Source organism: Macaca fascicularis, chromosome 2 (assembly GCF_037993035.2).
Source record: "Macaca fascicularis isolate 582-1 chromosome 2, T2T-MFA8v1.1".
NCBI classification, from domain to species: domain Eukaryota; kingdom Metazoa; phylum Chordata; class Mammalia; order Primates; family Cercopithecidae; genus Macaca; species Macaca fascicularis.
In genome coordinates, this window is record NC_088376.1 from 100,119,827 (window position 1) to 100,137,802 (window position 17,976).

Below are 17,976 nucleotides of genomic sequence, written 5' to 3' on the forward strand. Positions count from 1 at the left end.
GAGGCTGGGTGCAGTGGCTCAGGTCTGTACTCGTAGCACTTTGGGAGGCTAAAGCAAGAGAACTGCTTGAGTCTGGGAGTTAAAGACCAGCCTGGGCAACATAGTGACATACTGTCTGTATAGACAATTTTTAAAGTAAAAAATAAATTCAAAAGAGCCAGGTGTAGTGGCTCATGCCTATAATCTCAGCACTTTGGGAGGTCAACATAGGAGGATCACTTGAGGCCAGGAGTCTGAGGTTACAGTGAACTGTGATTGAGCCACTGTACTGCAGCCTGGGCAACAGAGTGAAACCCTGTCTCTAAAAATAAATAAATAAAAATAAAATATTCAAAAGATGCACATAGGTAAACAGTGAAATGCTCCCTTTCACCCCAGTTCCTCAGCCATGCAGAGGCCACACCTGGCCAGTTTTCTGAATGCCCTTCCAGAGATAGTCTATGCCTAAATAAGCAACTGTACATGTTTTTTTCCCCATTTTTTTTTCTTCCCACACAAAGTTGCCCACTCTGTACTCTGTTCTTTGCCTTGTGTTTTCACTTAACTCTATATCTTAGAGATCATTCTCATATGTTTTAGTAACTGCATAGTATCCTACTGTGTGAATGGACCATAATTTAGTTCAGCAGTGTCCTGCTGATGGACACAAAGATTTTTTTCTGATCTCTGGCTACAAATTATGTATAAATTATACATACATCACTCTGTCCAAGGATGAGTCTACCCACAGGATACAGTCCTTAAAGTAGATTTGCTGATCCAGGGCTTTGTGGCCTCATAATTGTAATGCATGTTGCCAAAATCCTTACCATGCAGATTGTACCAAGTTATACTTTCAACAGCAATATGTAAGGGTGTCTGTTTCCTTACACCTTTGCCAATACAGTATATTATCAAACTTAGAAACTGTTCATGGACATTGTATATTAAAACATACACAAAAATAGAACAATGATCACCCATGTTTTCATTACTCATCTTCAGCAATTATCAACTCTTGGCCAATCTTGTTACATCTCTACCCCTCCATTTCCCTCAGCCAATCCCCACCCTGCTCTTCTAGATGATTTTGAAGAAAATCAAGACAAAATATCATTGCATGTATCAGAATGAAACTAGACCCATATCTCTCACTGTATACAAAAATCTACTTATTAATACAATGGATTAAAGTTTAAATGTAAGACTTGAAAATATAAAACTACTAGAAGAAAATAGGGGAAATCTCTATGACATTGGTCTGGGCAATGATTTTTTTGTATACGATTTCAAAAGCACTGGCAACAAAAGTGAAAATAGGGGCCAGGTTTAGTGGCTTCACACTTTGGGAGGTTGAGGTGGGAGGATTGCTTGAGCCCAGGAGTTTGAGACCAGCCTAGGCAACATAAGGAGACCCCATCTCTAGAAAAAAAATTTAAATACTAGCCAGATGTGGTGGCATACCCCTGTGGTCTCAGCTACTTGGGCAGCTGAAGTGGGAGGATCGCTTGAGCTCAGGTGTTAGAGGCTGCAGTGAGAAACGATCACACCACTGCACTCCAGCCTGGGTGACAGAGTGAGACCCTGTCTCAAAAAACAAAACAAACAAACAAAAAAAAAAACAAACAGGAGTAGACAAATGGGATTACCTCAAACTAAAAAGCTTCTACACAGCAAAGGAAACAAGCAACAGAGTGAAGAGACAATCTGTGAAATGGGAGAAAATACTATCACATCTGAGGAGGGGTAAATTCCCAAAATGTATAAGGAACCTAACTCAATAGCAAGAAAACAACCTGCTTTTTCTAATGGGCGAAAGACCAAATAGACATTCCTCAAAAGAAGACATATAAATGGTCAACGAGTATATGAAAACATTCTCAACATAATTAATCATCAGGGAAATGCAAATTAAAACCACAGTGAGCTCTCACCTGACACCCGTTAGATGGCTATTATCAGAAAGATGAAAGGCATGTGATGGCGAGGATGTGGAGAGAAGGGAACCGTTGCCCACTGTTGATGGGAATGTAAATTAGTACAGCCGTTATGGAAAATAATATGGAGTTCCTTCAAAAAATTAAACATAGAACTACCATATGATTCAGCAGTCCTACTACTGGGTATATATACAAATGAAATCTAGCTGGAGTGCAGTGATGTGATCATTGCTCACTGCAGCCTCTAACTCCTGGGCTCAAAAGATACCATTTAAAAGATATCCACACTCCTATGTTCATTGCATCATTCACGATAGGCAAGCTATGGAATCACCCAAAGTGTCTATTGATAGAGGATAAAGAAAATGAGGTATATGTACACAATGGAATAACAGCCTTGCAAAAGAAGGAAATCCTGTTGTTTGTGACAACATGGATAAGTCTGGAGGATATTATGTTAAGCCAAGCACAGAAAGACAAATACTGCATGATTGCACCTATATGTTGGACCTTAAATAATTGAACTCATAAAAGCAGAGAGTAGAATGGTGGTTACTGGGGCTGGAGGTTGGGGGAATTGGGGAAAAAAATAGAAAACAAATCATTGCATTTATGACAGCTCACCTTCTGCTCTTTGCCAGTAATGAGGGGTAAAAAGCCCGTTCTTCTGGATGGTTTTCATTGACATTTCTCTTATTATGAATGAGGATATGTGTTGTCATTCATTTAAGGACCATTTGTATTTTGGTCTCTGTGAACTTTATCTTCATATCCTTTCAGCTTGCTCCTGCTTTTCTCTGGGGTGGAGCCAGGGTCAAACACTTGGCCTTAGGAGTAAAGTGGGAGGCGGCAGGGAGGGGAGCAGAGAGTGAAGAGCACAGAAAGGGGTGTGTGTCTGAGAGGAGGAGGGTGGGAGGCAGGGAGGGTGGAAGCCCTTTAACGGGAGGTAACAGAACAACCCTTCTCTCCCCCAGGTCTTGTTTTGCCCTAAGAGCCTAGGAAAGGCAGAGCAGACCTTCATCATCGTGTGCGACAACTGCCAGATAAAGGAGCTGGTGACCATAGGTGGGCTTGAGTGCACTCCCAGGGTCAGGGCTGGAGGGGCTGCCCCAGCTCCAGGGGCCACTGACCGCACTAGCATTGGCAGCAGCCAAGCTGTTCCCTCTCTGTGTCAGGAGCGCACATTGAGAATGCTGCAGCCTCCAGGTGCCAGAGTCTAGTTTTGGGCCCCTTGCTCTGGTCTGACTTTGGAGACCCAAGCCAGTGTGGCCTGCAAGACAGTCCAAGGAGCCTTCTAGCAAGAGACAGATGGAAACCTGATGTGAAATCTTTCATTGTTTCATTTTGAAAGTCACTTTGATCTCCTTTGGGGAGTTGCCAGTGACTCACACATAAACAGCCAGAGCCACCTCTAGATTTCTGTAGGGTTAGAAAAGGCATCCTAAGAATTGCAACAAGATGCCCCTGGTCGCTCCTCCCTCCCTCCCTCCCTCCCTTCCTCCCTCCTTCCTTACTCCTTCCCTCCCTCCTTTTCTCTCTTCTCTCCCTTCCTCATTAATTGAGTGCCTGCTATATGCTAGGTTCTCAAAATTGCCTCCTTTTGGTCTTCAAAGATGTGAGAATGTTAACCTGTGCGCGAATATCCTCCTTTTCCCTCCAGTGTGGGCTTGCAAGAATCATGGTCAAGGCCAGCTGCATGTGGATGGAGGCATGGGTCCTGCAGCAGTCTTGGCCAGATTTCAGCCCTAGTGAGCCTTCACTGACTTCAATTACCCTACTTCGGCAGGAATTGGGCAGCTGATTGCTTTGGATCTGATCTATATTTCTGGTGAAAAAAGCCAACCAGACCCTGGAGAGCTCACAGACTTAACAGCCCAGCACTTCATACGATTTGAGCCTGAAAACCTTCGGTCCACGGCTAGGAAGCAGCTGATTATTAGAAATGCTACGTGGGTAACCCCTGTGTCTGCCCCAATACCCAACCCTTCTCCTTGCTTACCTGGCCCTGAGTCCCAGTGAGACAGGAGGTCCTTCCAAGGGCCTGGGGAAGACTGGGCACAGAATGGATATCCAGATTCAATTGAGGGATCCAGATTGACACAGTCTATCATGGAAACCAGTAGCTACTCTTGGCTACTTACATTTAAATCAATTAAACTTAAATTAAGAGCTCACTTCCTCAGTGGCACGAGCCACATGTAGCTAGTGGCTGTCATATTGGACAGTGCAGATCTATGAGATCTCCATCCCTTCAGGAAGTTAGGTTAGACAGTGCTGCCCCAAATCATCCTGGATCCTCCCTAGCCAGCCACAGCTTTCCAGAGAGGACATACCATGCCGTGTAGGGGAATCCATCCAAGTCCCAGAGGCAGACAGACTGTGGTCTGTGCGTTTCATTCTCCTTGCCATTTATTTCTTGACCCACCTCTGAGTACCACCATGACACCAGGACAAATCTCAGGGAGCCTCCCAACCAGGGCTGCCCTGGGGACCCCAGGCATTACACAGGATTCTGTCAGTCAGGATAGCTGCAAGTCCTGGCCCTCCCGTGCTGTGGAGTTGCCACTGTTCCTATTGGCAGCCAGTGGGCACATATCTTTCTGGACACAGTGTCCTGGGAGCCCACAGCAGGAAAGGCAGAGGGCAGGGATGGGGTTGATGTGGCAAACCTTGGAAACTCATGTAGTGAGAGACACTGCAGAAGATATTCCCGATATTGGGGGGTGATGCATAGACGCCTCCACTTTAATGACTGGAGCATGAATTCCTGACTTACCATGTCCCCTGAGTCATGGTAGTTCCAATCTCCAGCTGCCATGGCTGGAAAGTGAGGGGCTCTCTTACATAGTCTCTGTCTTAGACTCCTTCACCCACCTGCTACCCCTCAACCGGGTCCCCCCAACCCAGGCTCCTCCGTTGGAAGGCTGTGAAGGCTGACCTGGTCTCTTCCTATTCCTAGGTCCTTTGCTGCTCCCTCCTGGAGCAGGGCGGGGAGGCATGGGGTGGAGGGACCTGTTCCCAGCAGAACTGGGACATGGCCTTGGATGCATTGCCCCCACAGGCACGTGGAGCTGGCCTTCTACTGGCAGATCATGAAGCCCAACCTGCAGCCCCTCATGCCTGGAGAATTCTTCAGCATGGACAGCATCAAGTGCCACCCCGACAAGGAGACCGCCTTCTCCATCATGCCCAGGAAGGGGGTTCTCAGCCCCCACACAGACCACGAGTTCATCCTGAGCTTTTCTCCTCATGAGGTTCAAATGGTGTCATCTCAGTAGCCACACGTGGTTGGATTGTGTCTTTAGACCCCCAACCTGTGTTCTTTAATCACACTGAAGCCACAGCTGGGCCCACTGAGGTGCCATCCTGCCCAGGCCAGCACTTGGCTGAGTTGGGCTGGAGTACACACCTGGTGTGCGGGGTGAAGCAGCTCATTTTGTCTGGTCCTGATCCCAGACTCACCCTGTCTGCAGCAAGACCCTGGGCCACTTTCCTCAGCTCTGGGTGTCTCCCACATGTCTACTATGGCAAAAACATTACCATCCCCATCCATACCACAGCAGCCCCTAGACAGAGTGAGGTGCAGGGACTTGAGGGCCAGGTTAGCACAGCGCTGGCCCCAACGTGGAGTGAAGCCCTGTGGGCCACAGTTAGGCTAGAGGGGAATTCAAGCTGGGCATGAAAAGGATGCTCCAGGGCCATTGTTAGTGGGTTTGGGACTGAGATGAGTGATCCTGCCTCTAGTCCCAGCATCCAGCTGCCTGGTTGTCTGTCCTGGGAAGGTGTGGTGCTTCAGACACGTTGAGGGGCTTTGTCAGCATCAGGAAGGACTTTCCTTTCCTTCTTGCCCCCAGGCCCAGCTGAGACAGGCCCCTGAGTCCTGGCTCATGTTATGGCAGCAACTTCACTTTCCTAAGGAGGGGAGGAGGCAGCAGGGAAGCATCCTTGGGTTTTCAGAAGGTCCTTCTAGGCTAAGGGGAGGAAGAATTCCTGCCATGCCCCAGCCTTCTCCAGGACAACCTGCTGGAACGCGGTAGTGTTTTCAGGGCACTGTGTTTGCCTTGCAGCTGAGAGATTTTCACAGTGTGCTCCAGATGGTTCTAGAGGAAGTCCCAGAGCCTGTAAGGTGAGAGAAACTGGGCCCTGGATGAGAAGTGTTCAGCTGGGACTCCCCCTACCTTGGGGGTTCTCCTGGGGAAGGTATCAGGTGAGGGGAAGTGGGCAGCCTGGCCCCCGCAGGCTTTGGGGAGTGGGAGCATTTTTCTGCCTTGCCCTGCAACCCAGCCCTGCAATGGGCTGAGCACACTAAGCTCGCTAAACTCACTATGAGGCCACCCCAGGAACTTTGGAGCTGTGCCCCAGGCCCATTGCTGCTCTTGGGGAACCAAACTGGGGGGTGGTGAGTGTGGAGGGAAGTCTTTGCCCCCACAGTGTAAACCTTCAGGCTGGGGCTCCAGCCAGCCCGGTGCAGAGATCCCAGGCTGGAGGCTGCAGAGTGGTCCCTGGAGGCAGCAGGGCAGTGCCCCTGTCCCAGTCCTTAGGCTAACCCACTGTCACAGCTATTGGTGCTCATCACCTTTCAGGCACTGGCTAATGCCTCTGATTTAGGGGACTCAGGAGCTGTGGGTTAGGGAGTGTTTTCTTTTCACAAGGCCAAACATGTGGGACAGAGGCAGGGACACGCTAGGACGTGCTTCCAGGTGTGTTGGCTCCTAGCTCACGATGGGTTTGTGTTTAGTTCAGAAGCGGAGAACCTGGGGCACTCCTCCTACTCTGTGGATGATGTGATCGTCCTGGAAATCGAGGTGAAAGGCTCAGTAGAACCTTTCCAGGTTCTTTTACAGCCATATGCCCTCATCATCCCAGGGGAGAACTACATTGGCATAAATGTGAAGAAGACTTTTAAGGTAGGTCATTGTCTCTCCCCTGCCTAGGCTGGCCGAGGCTGTGCTGACATGGGTGCGAGTGTAGGGAAGATGTAGCAGGAGGGACAGATGGCAGCAGCCACTGCATGAAGGCTAAGGCTGTTCTCAGGGCCTTGAACCCAACTTGACTTGCACAGATGTGTAGGCCAGGCATGGCTGTCTTATTTTATCAGCCTCCCAGAATCCTCTGAAAGTTAGGGCTATGGAACCCATTCCCGTCCTTGGCAGAATATGTCAGCCACGTGTACTGCAGTGTGGAAGGAGGGTGCTTTTGGGTTGGGAGGCCCATCGCTTTGGGTGGCCAGGAATTAGCCAGGAAGTGTCATGTGGACTCTTTGCGAGCCCACAACCCTACAGTCCTTCAGCAGGTACAGAATTGACATGAAGGGGCAGTAAATGGGCAGCCCGGTCTCGGGTGTCTTTCAGATGTGGAACAACAGCAAGTCACCCATCAGATACCTGTGGGGGAAGATCAGCGACTGCCACATCATTGAAGTGGAGCCCGGCACGGGGGTCATAGGTACCTTGGGGACTGCAGGAGGGGTTGTGACCTGCTGGCTCAGGAAGAAATCTTCAGAGTTAAAGGGGCTTGTGCAGGGCTCTTGGTGTCCTGTGACTGTTCTGGCTGAGGCCTGGGATGTGAGGGAGATGAGAAGTCCTTGCAAGCCAGATGTCTGGGCCCAACCATAGGAGGAAACTGCCCCTGCTTCTCCTCTCCGCCTCTCCCTTTCCCTCTCTCTCTCAGAGCCCAGTGAGGTCGGTGATTTTGAGTTGAACTTTACTGGGGGTGTCCCCGGCCCCACAAGCCAGGACCTGCTGTGTGAAATCGAAGACTCGCCCTCGCCAGTGGTGTTACACATTGAGGCAGCCTTTAAGGTGCTGCAGGTGGAGCTGGGCAGCGGGGTGGGCCCAGGGAGGTGGCAGGGCTGGGACACAGAGCCATCCCCAGGTGGCCCAGTGACAGGCCCTCTGGGTGTCTCAGGGGCCTGCCCTCATCATCAACGTCTCAGCCCTTCAGTTTGGTCTGCTCCGCCTGGGGCAGAAAGCCACAAACTCCATCCAGATCCAGAACGTCAGCCAGCTCCCAGCCACGTGGCGCATGAAGGAGAGCCCAGTCTGCCTCCAAGAAAGGCCTGAGGATGTAAGTCGGGCACTGCTGGTTCCTGTGGTGCCCCCACAATGAGCCCATTTAGCTTGCCCTGGTCGAACTTGCCCTGGTGCATTTAGATCAGAACTTCGAGGCTGGGGGAGGAAAAGCCTGCCTGGTGACTTCCACCTGGTGGTGCCTCCGGTTCTCCCCATCGCTGAGGCAGCTCAGCTCCTCTCTACAGCCAAATGTAACCCCCCACCAGCATTTCCTGTGCCTTTTGCTACCATCGGATTCAGAAACAGGGCATGGGTTTCTCCCTCATCAGAGCCGCCCGAGGCAGGAAGAAATGGGCAGCTAGGTTGGGCAGGAAGCCTCCAAGGCTGCTGCTGCTCCGGCCACATTCCCACCTCCTCCCCACTCTCTGGAAGGTTCGGATCCTCCCAGAGATCTACTACCAGATGGCATCTGGTCACAGGCTGGCAGCCCAAACCCAAGGCTCCAAAAAGAAAATTCAAGATTTATTTCCACTCAAATAGCACTTTTCTTTTCACGATAAAAGTAGAAAAAAAGCAGCTAAGTATTATCATAATCATATTTAAATGCAATGGGTGTCTTGTCTGGAACAAGACAAAGTCACACAAAGCACCAGCTACTCGTAAAGTGTCCACAGTGAGTCGTACATCACTGCCCCTTCACCACGGTGCGGCTGCAGCTCCCTGGTGGGCCACACATGTGAGACCCTGGCCATGTCTGTTTGGTGACTGCACTCTCCTTCTGGCTGCTTTCCACCGAGGTCCCCATCCTGCTTGCCCACTTGCCTTCCGAGTCAGAACACCGCACACTTCTCCTTCTGTATTAGGGAGCCCAGGGAAGACAATCCAAGCCATGCATATACCTTATTTTGCTAGTGTGCATTCCTTTTCTCCAGGGAAGTGGACTTTCCTTTTCGTTCCGGGGAGGCCTTGTTCCTTTATCTGACGGCCTGTAGCTGGGCACTCTGAAACCTAGAGTTTATGACAGTGTGCATCGAATTGCCAACGCCATTGCCAAGTACCTATTACACAGGCTTGGAGTTCAATGCTCTCCCCCGCAGGGCTCATTAATCTCCCACCATGGATCCTGAAACCACAGAAGACTAAGGCTGGGGCTTGGGCTGGGATGGGGCTGGGGGCAGGGTGGCATCAGTATCTTTAGTGTCCACGTTATGTTTAGCCAAGGCATTTGAACCCTTTCTTCAAGTGAAACTTTATGCAAAAGCCCAGTACATAGAATAAAGTGTGACTGCTCTAGCCACCCAGAGACCCCCTTGTTAGGCACCTCTGCCCCATCCTGCTTCTCCCCACATTCCAGTCCCCTGCACTTCCAGGGATTTCCTGGGATTTTCCAGAGCACAGTTGGAAGCTTACAGACCCCAGTCAGCCTCCTTATTTGATAGAGGAGAGACTGGAAGGGGCAGGGCTTCCCCAGCGTGGACGGCTGATGGGTAGCGGCATCACACCTGATCCCTCTTCTCTAGTTTCCAGTCTGTGGTGTTTTCCCACTGTGAAGAATAATTATGTTTTATAATGGAAATAATTGCCAATGTTATAGTATTGTAAGATTTATGTCATAAGCAAGGCTGATGGGAATCCCGTCTCTACAGTTCTCTGCACTCTATTCTTTTGAGCTCTCAAAAGAATGTTGGGAGTTGGGGTTTGTTAGATGGTCTCAGATTAGGGGACACAGAGCTGCTGAAACCCAACCCCAGACTACAGCCACCCCCAGAGCTCCAGAGCTCCAAGGGAGATGCACATGAGCAACAAAGACAAAATAAAGCAAAGTGGCTCCTTCCTTACAGGGACAAGTGTCCTCTCTCAGTCAGGGCAGGAAGAATGGAATGTAAAGAGCCCTCCCCAGATGGGGACACTTTCCTTCCTGCTCTTTCCCTTCCCCTCTCCCTTTGTGTGTGTGCCTGGCATGGGAGGAGGGGCAGACAGGGCAGGGGGGCGGTAAATAAAGCTGAAACTGCAGTGGGGGACAGAAGGAGGGGGTGGGGGAAAGACCATGTGGGTGCAAAGGAGAAATCTGTGGCCACAGCAGCCTCTCCCCACCCCCAAACTAGTGACCTGGTGGCTTTCCTCAGTTGAAGCTGCTCAGAGGGCCACCCCCCTAGTTTGGCTCACCAGCTCTCCTCTGGCTCCCTAGCTCTCCCCATTTTCCCTGGAGCACCTCCCTCCACCTTCTATCTCTCAGATCTGGGCCAGGGCATGGGGCCCTCTGGCTTACGTATTCCTTTACTTGGAGACTCAGTTTCTATGCTCTTAATCCCGAGACTTGTGGCTCTGGTCCCCCACCTGCTTGCCTGTTTCTGGATCCCAGATGGTTCTTGGAAGAGCTGGGGCAGCTTAGGGGCGACCTTGGTTGGGCATGGCCAGCCCCCAGTTCCTCTGCAATTCCAAGTGTCCTCAGTGCTCATCCTCCTGAGTGTTCTCCGGGGCAGGTGTCTCCCTTCGACATTGAGCCTTCAAGTGGCCAGCTTCACTCTCTGGGGGAGTGCAGGGTGGACATCACCTTGGAGGCCCGGCACTGCCAGCATCTGGAGACCGTCCTGGAGCTGGAGGTGGAAAATGGGGCCTGGAGGTAAGGGGGCCTTGGGAAGAGTCACTACAACAAACTCTATGCATATTTGTGGTGTATTTATCTATATTACATATTTATCTAGAGATGTTCTGGATTTAAAACTATTGAATCCAGAAAATTAGTATTCTATAAAATTTGTCAATTACAGAAAAGAAACTCAAAATGACCTGCAATCCATTCCCTAGAGACGATCCACTGATTATATTATGTATATATCTTTCTAGGGTGTGTGTACTAAAGGGATGTAAATTAGTATAACCACTTTCGAAACTACTTTAGCATTAGCTAGTGTTTGCCCTTCTGAGTATACTCCCAGGGAAATCCTTATACATGCGCAGTGGGAGATGTGTGCTCATGTAGGAATGCTCAGGCTGGACTGTTCCTACAGGATAAACTAGAGAAAAACACTGTCTGTCAACAGGAGAATGGACATTTAAAAAAGTGTGACATATTTAGATGAGCACACACCATTATATTCTGGGAGGAACATGCTAGAGGTTTCAAAGATTTTAGTAGTATTCCTTTTTTTCTTCTTCATTCTCCCTCCACTCCCCCACTTCCCTCCTTCTCTCTCTTTCTTTCTAGTGGAAAACTTCTCACATATATAAAAACAAAGGGAATAGTGTAATAAACCCCCATGTACTCTTTCCTCCCTTCAATAATTGTCAACTCACTGCAAGTACTGTTTCATCCATATCCCCTATCTCTTTCTCCCCACTCCTTCCCAAATTATTTTCAAATAAAATATTCATTTTCCTGCTGGGTGTGGTGGCTCACACCTGTAATCTTAGCACTTTGAGAGGCCGAGGCAGGCGGATCACGAGGTCAGGAGTTCGAGATCAGCCTGACCAATGTGGTGAAACCCCGTCTCTACTAAAAATACAAAAATTAGCCAGGTGTGGTGGTGCTCGCCTGTAGTCCCAGCTACTTGGTAGGCTGAGGCAGAAGGATCACTTGAACCCTGGAGGTGGAGGTTGCAGTGAGCTGAGATCATGCCACTGCACTCCAGCCTGGGCAACAGAGCGAGACTCCATCTCAAAAAAAAAAAAAAAAAAAAAAATATATATATATATATATATATATATATTCATTTTCTTAAGCTGGCTGGTGATAGTATTTTGTTTCTAAAGTTGTGTGGAGGTAGTACATAGATGTTGTTTTATTATTAAACTATATATATGTTTAAACTGTATATATGTTTTATTCTCATTTGTGCGTATATTTGGTGTTTCATTGCAAAAACATTTAAATGCTCATTTAAATATTTATGGATGCTCTTGAATTATCCTCCAAAAAGACTGTGTCATTTTATACTTCTGCCTACAGTGTGTGAGACTAGCCACTACCCCACACTCTCACCATGACAAATGTTGTCGGACTTTGTATACTTGACCATCTGACAGTTGTTCAAACGTCCTCTCCTGTGATAACAAATACAGGTCTAGATATGAGTCTTTGCACTGGTCCTTCAGGGTACTTTGTAGGCATTAGATGTGAAGGCTAAGTCTGCCTGCTGCTCAGGGGAAGGGCTTTCTATTAAGTCTTTGCATATTTCCTTTCCTTTTCTGTCTCTGTTCTTTCTCCTGAAAGGACCTTGTATTATCAGAATGTTTATAGTAGCAGGTGATGGAAACACAGACATTACCAACTTAGGCAAAAAAGAGGAAGCACTGGCTCATGTAACTGGGCATTCCCACCTTGCTGAATCCAAGGGCCCAACCCTTTCCCTTTGTCTGGTCTTCTGCTTTCTCTCTTTCTCTACCCTCTTTCCCACTTCCCTACCTCCATCCCAGTCCCAACACTCACATCTGCTGCTCTTTCTTTGTGGGCCTTTCTCTCCCCTGTGGACAAGGGCCCTTAGCACTCTGCCTTGGGGAGAGGCCACTTAGAGCTCCAGGGTCACACACTCCCAGCTTAACAACCTCTGAAAGTGAATCTAGCTCTTTCCAGAGATAGGCCCTGCTTGCTCTTGTGTGGGTTGTGTGCCCGCCCCTTCTCCTACTGGGTGGCAGGAGGATCTGTCTCCAGAAGCGGCAATCATGTTTTCAAATGTCAAGCTTTGTTGGTCTTGGGTCTTTCCTTTTCTATAGTAATCTGTTATAGTCTTATCAATGCAGCAGCCTCTCAGATTCCCCCAAGAAAACTAATTTCTGTTTTCCCAGATGTTGGAGTGCTTCTCCTTTACTTTTTGAGCTTTCTTCTACTTCTGTCTAGTCCTGTTTTTGAATGGAGGAGGAAATTGATTTGCCTAAGGAGCTGGTGGTGTAAGTTTCTTCTGAGTAAAAGGGGGTAGATGTGGAGAGCACCCTTCTTCTAAGGGGTGAAGTACATGTGAGTCACCACCCTCAGAGCACACAGCTAGCCTGAATCCATCAGAGAAAGGGACCTTTGGGGAAAACAGCCCTAAACAAACAGTGGAGAAAACCCACACTGGCCAGCTACACAAATCAATCTGTGCCTTCATTCATAAATACGAATTTTTTCTTATTTAGAAATCATTCTAATTTATGAATGAAGGCATAGCATCTTTTTGGTTGTTTCTTCCTCGTGACAGTTGAGAGGTCCAATGTCACTGCAGGCTCTGCCCTGGCCTCTCTCCAGCATGACACCTACAGTCTTCAGTGGGGGCAAATGCTGTGGCAGCCCAGTCTTTTTCTTAATTTTCAATTTTAATTTTTATTATTTGTACAAATGTATGGGGTACGTGTGCAATTTTGTTACATGTGTAGATTATATAGTGGTCAAGTCAGGGCTTTAGGGTATCCATCACCCAAATAGCATACATTGTACCCATGAACGAATTTCTCGTCACCCATTTTGCTCCTACGCCCTCACCCTTCCAAGTCTCCATTGTCTATCATTCCAATCTCTATGTCCATATGTACACATTTTTAGCACCCACTTAAGAGTGAGATCATGTGATATTTGACTTCTGTGCCTGAGGCAGCTCACTATTCCGTGTGTTGCTCTGAGCTCTGGGGCTGGAGCCCTGACATGGCTAAGCCAATCGATCTTCAGCAGTGTTTTGCTCAGCTCCCCTGCCCTTTGATGCCCTCATTCCATCGTTAAAGATTGCATTGCATGTCACCTGTGCAGGGATTTCAAGCAGCAGTTTTGTTCTCCTCTGTTTTATCAGTTAACCTGATCACATTCTTTCTTTCTCCTATTTTCTTTTCCTTGTTCGCGTAGCATTATATTTGCTTTATTATCTTTTATTTGAAAATATTCACAAATAGGGCATTTGCTAGATATTACATTTCTTTGCATTCACTATTTGTCTGTTTGGCACAAAGCTAGCTTTCTGCCTGTGTCAGCTTTGGATATGCCTTCCTCACTAAGCTTGCTCATTTTTAGCTTAATCATTGATTGAAAGTGAGATAATATGACTCTTCTTTTCACTTGAAGACTTAGAGGCTATTGTAGGGTTATTAGTTGGTCTAATTTCAATATTGTTGTGTCTCAAGAATAGGGAGGCCTGAGGAGAGGGAGAGAGACAGGGGAATGACTAGTAAGTAGAGAGTCAAAACACACACTGCATTTACCAGTTGAGCCCATTGTCTTATATGGTTGCTGTTTATGGCACCCCAAAACAATTACAGTAGTAATGTCAAAGATCACTGATCACAGATTACCATAACAGCTATAACAAAAAAGTTTGCAAGACATGACACAGAGACATGAAACGAGAACATGCAATTGGAAAAATGACATTGATAGGCTTACTCAATGCAGCGTTATCACAAACCTTCAATTTGTAAAAATCACAGTATCTGTGAAGTGCAATAAGGCAGAGCATAATAAATATGAGGTATGTCTGTAACTGAATGTCTTATTATAGGTCAATTTAGACTTTTTTCTTGGCTGGGCACAGTGGCTCATTCCTGGAATCCCAGCACTTTGGGAGGCTGAGGTTGGCGGATCTCCTAAGGTCAGGAGTTCAAGACCAGGCTAGCCAACATGGTGAAACCCCATTTCTACCAAAAATACAAAAATTAGCTCAGTGTGGTGGTGTGCACCTGTAATCTCAGCTACTCGGGAGGCTGAGGCATGAGAATAGCTTGAACCTGGGAGGCAGAGGCTGCAGTGAGCCGAGATTGTGCCACTGCACTCCAGCCTGGGCAACAGAGCAAGACTCTGTACCCCACCCCTCACCTCCCCAGAAAAAGATGTTTTTCTTTACTCAGTTTTGGTAGTTTGCATCACTCTAGGAATTCAGGAATTTGTCAGTTTTATCTGTTATGTAATTTGTTGGTACATAGTTGTTAGTGGTGTTCTCTGATAATTATTTTTATTTCTGTATGATCAGTAGTGATGTCCCCACTTTCATTCCTGATTTCTCTAACTTGAGTCTTGAGCAAATTTTTCTTGGTCAGTCTAGTCTAGATAAAGGTTTATCAATGTTGTTGATATTTTCAAAGAACCAGCTTTTGCTTTTGTTGATTTTCTGTAATGTTTTTCTATTTTCTATTTCATTTATCTCTGCTTTCTTGTCTTTATTATTTCTGTCCTTCCAGTTGCTTTGGGTTTAGTTTGCTCTTTCTAGTTTCCTAAGGTGAAATCTTAGGTTTTTGATTTGCAATCTTTCTTTTTTTTTTTTTTTTTTTGTTTAAAGAAAGTGGTATTTACAAATATAAATTTTCCTCTTACCACTGCCTTAGCTGTATCCTATAACTTTTCATAAATCATGTTTTCATTTTCATTGATATAAAAGTATTTTCTAATTTTTCTTGTGGTTTCTTATTTGAGTTGTTTATGAATGTGTTATTTAATTTGCACGTATTTTTGTTTCACAAATTTCTTTCTGTTAATTTCTAATTTGATTCTATTGTTGTAGGAGAACCCACTTTGTATAATTGCAGTCCTTTAAAACTTTTTGAGGCTTGTTTTATGGGCTATTCTGGAGAATATTCCTTGTGCGCTCGAGAAAAATATGTATTCTGCTGTTATTGTGTAGAGTGTTGCCTGCTGGTTCTGTTTGGTTCATAGTGTTGTTTAACTCTTCTATTTCAATGTTTATCTTCTGGTTAGTTGTTTTTCCATTATTAAAAAATGGGCTGTTGAAGTCTCCAACCATTATTGTTGAATTGTTGACTTCTCCTTCAATTCTGTCAGTTTTTGCTTCATGTATTTTGGGGTGCTGTTGTTAGATACATACATGTTTATAATTGTTATATCTTCCTAATTGATCTTTTTATAATTATAGAATATCCTTCCTTGTCTCTAATAATAATTTTTGTCTTAAAGCCTATTTTATCTAACATTCATATATCTCCTGGAGCTCTCTTTTGGGTACTGTTTGCATGATATATATTTTTCCATCCTTTTTCTTTTAAACTATTTGTGTCTTTGAATCTAAAGTGTCTCTTGTAAACAGCATATACTTGGATCATTTTTTAAAAATCAATTTTGCTAATCTCTAGCTTTTGATTGGATTGTTTAATCCATTTATATTTAATGTAAATACTGATAAAGTAGAACTTACATCTTCCATTTTGCTATTTGTTTTCTGTATATATTTTGTGTTTTTGCTCCTGCATTCCTCCATTATTGCCTTCTCCTTTGTTAGATAGGTATTTTCTAGTATGCCATTTTAGTTTCCATGTTTCTTTTACTTTTTAAAAAGTTATTTTCTTACTGCTTGTCCAGGGCTTTATCGTTAATATCTTAATTTCCAAACAGTCTGGTTTAGATTAACACCAACTTAATTTCAATAGTCTGAAATGTTACTGTAATATAGCTCAGCTCTATTCTCTCCCCTTCCTTTGTACTATTATTGTCATACAAATTACATATTTATACATTATAGGCCTATCAAGACAGTTTTATAGTTATTGGTTGATATAGTTGCCCTTTAAATCAGATAGAAAAGTATGCAAAAATACATTTATTCTGTCTTTTGTATTTACATATGAATTTACCTTGATATGGTTGTATCAGTCAATGCTTAATATTTATTTCTTAATAATCTATTAAGAAATTTATTACAAAGAATCAGTTTACACAACTATAGGACTAACCAGGCAAGCCTAAAATCTGTCGGGCAGGTTTTCAGGAAGGGCGTGCTGGCATTTTTGGGGACAAGATGAACCTGTTATAAACACATGGAATTTCTTTGTCTGGGTAAACCCATTCCTGCTTTTAAGACCTTTTAGTGGCCAGGCATGGTAGCTCACCTTTGTAATCCCAGCACTTTGGGAGGCCAAGGTGGACAGATCACTTGAGGTCAGGAGTTTGAGACCAGCCTGGCCAACACAGTGAAACTTCATCTCTACTAAAAATACAAAAACTCACAGGGCATGGTGACACATGCCTGTAGTCCCAGATACTCGGGAGGCTGAGGCAGGAGAATCACTTGAACCCGGGGAGGTGGAGGTTGCAGTGAGCCAAGATTGTACCACTGCACTCTAGCCTGGGTGACAGAGTGAGACTCTGTCTCAAAAAAAAAAAAAAAGACCTTTCAACTAATTGAATCAGGCCCATCTAGATGATCTAGGATAATCTCCTTTACTTAACTGATTATGAACATTAATCATACCTACAAAATACCTTCAGCCGTTCAGACAAGCTCCTGCTCTCACAACAAGAAAAGACTGAACAAACTGAAACGATGATTTTTCTTAGATCTATCAGAGAATTGAGGTTACAGGACAAATGGCCATCCCAAAAGCTGGAGATATCGGCAAATACTGAGAATACAGATCAGTTTACCTGAAGCAGAAGAGCACTTAAATGGTTGCTTCAACAAATTCCTGGTGGCTGAGTATAGGCTAGCTTAAGAGTTTAAAAATCCTGGGGGTTCAGTAGGTTCTCATGATGAAAACTGGAAAAAAAAATTCTCTCTTGTTTAGCCAGGGTGGGAAGGGGAGGGGAAGTAACCATTCTGAAATATGCCCAGAGGAAAAGTGAAATTAAGCCACTTTGAAATAAGCCTACAGTGTTCTTGCAACAATTTCTCTTACACCCGAGATTTCTACTTTTTGAGCAATTATAAATGGTACTATATTTTAAATTTCAGTTTCCATGTGTTCGTTGTTAGTGTATAAAAATGTGATTGATGTTTGTATATTGATCTTATACCCTGAAACTTTGCCAAACCCACTCATTAGTTCTAGAGTTTCTAAAAATACAGATACCTTGGGATTTTCTGCATAGACTGCATGTCATCTAGAAATAGGGACAGCTTTACTTCTTTTCTGATCAGTATGCCTTTTGTTTCCTTGTGATCCAGCTACCTTCCTGTGTATGCTGAGGTACAGAAGCCCCATGTGTACCTACAGAGCAGCCAGGTGGAGGTTAGAAATCTCTACCTGGGTGTGCCTACGAGGACAACCATCACACTTATCAATGGCACCCTCCTGCCCACCCAGTTCCACTGGGGCAAGGTGAGTGAGCCCACAGCATCAGGCAGCAGTCTGCAGCCCTC

General features: G+C 45.7%; 1 protein-coding gene across 3 annotated transcripts in view; it reads left to right on the forward strand.

Moving 5' to 3' along the window:
- Positions 1-17,976, forward strand: part of DLEC1 (DLEC1 cilia and flagella associated protein) — a 66,796-nt gene that overhangs the window by 33,983 nt on the left and 14,837 nt on the right. For all 3 annotated transcript variants that reach the window (XR_006696132.3, XR_006696133.2, XM_005546657.5), the window contains exons 11-20: positions 2,894-2,984; positions 3,706-3,868; positions 4,981-5,173; positions 5,987-6,045; positions 6,658-6,826; positions 7,271-7,364; positions 7,590-7,720; positions 7,827-7,985; positions 10,414-10,553; positions 17,782-17,935. Coding sequence is in view for 1 of the 3 variants with exons in the window: in XM_005546657.5 (XP_005546714.3) it covers positions 2,894-2,984; positions 3,706-3,868; positions 4,981-5,173; positions 5,987-6,045; positions 6,658-6,826; positions 7,271-7,364; positions 7,590-7,720; positions 7,827-7,985; positions 10,414-10,553; positions 17,782-17,935 (1,353 nt within the window). In the remaining 2 variants the exon portion in view is untranslated. The remainder of the gene's footprint in view (positions 1-2,893; positions 2,985-3,705; positions 3,869-4,980; positions 5,174-5,986; positions 6,046-6,657; positions 6,827-7,270; positions 7,365-7,589; positions 7,721-7,826; positions 7,986-10,413; positions 10,554-17,781; positions 17,936-17,976) is intronic.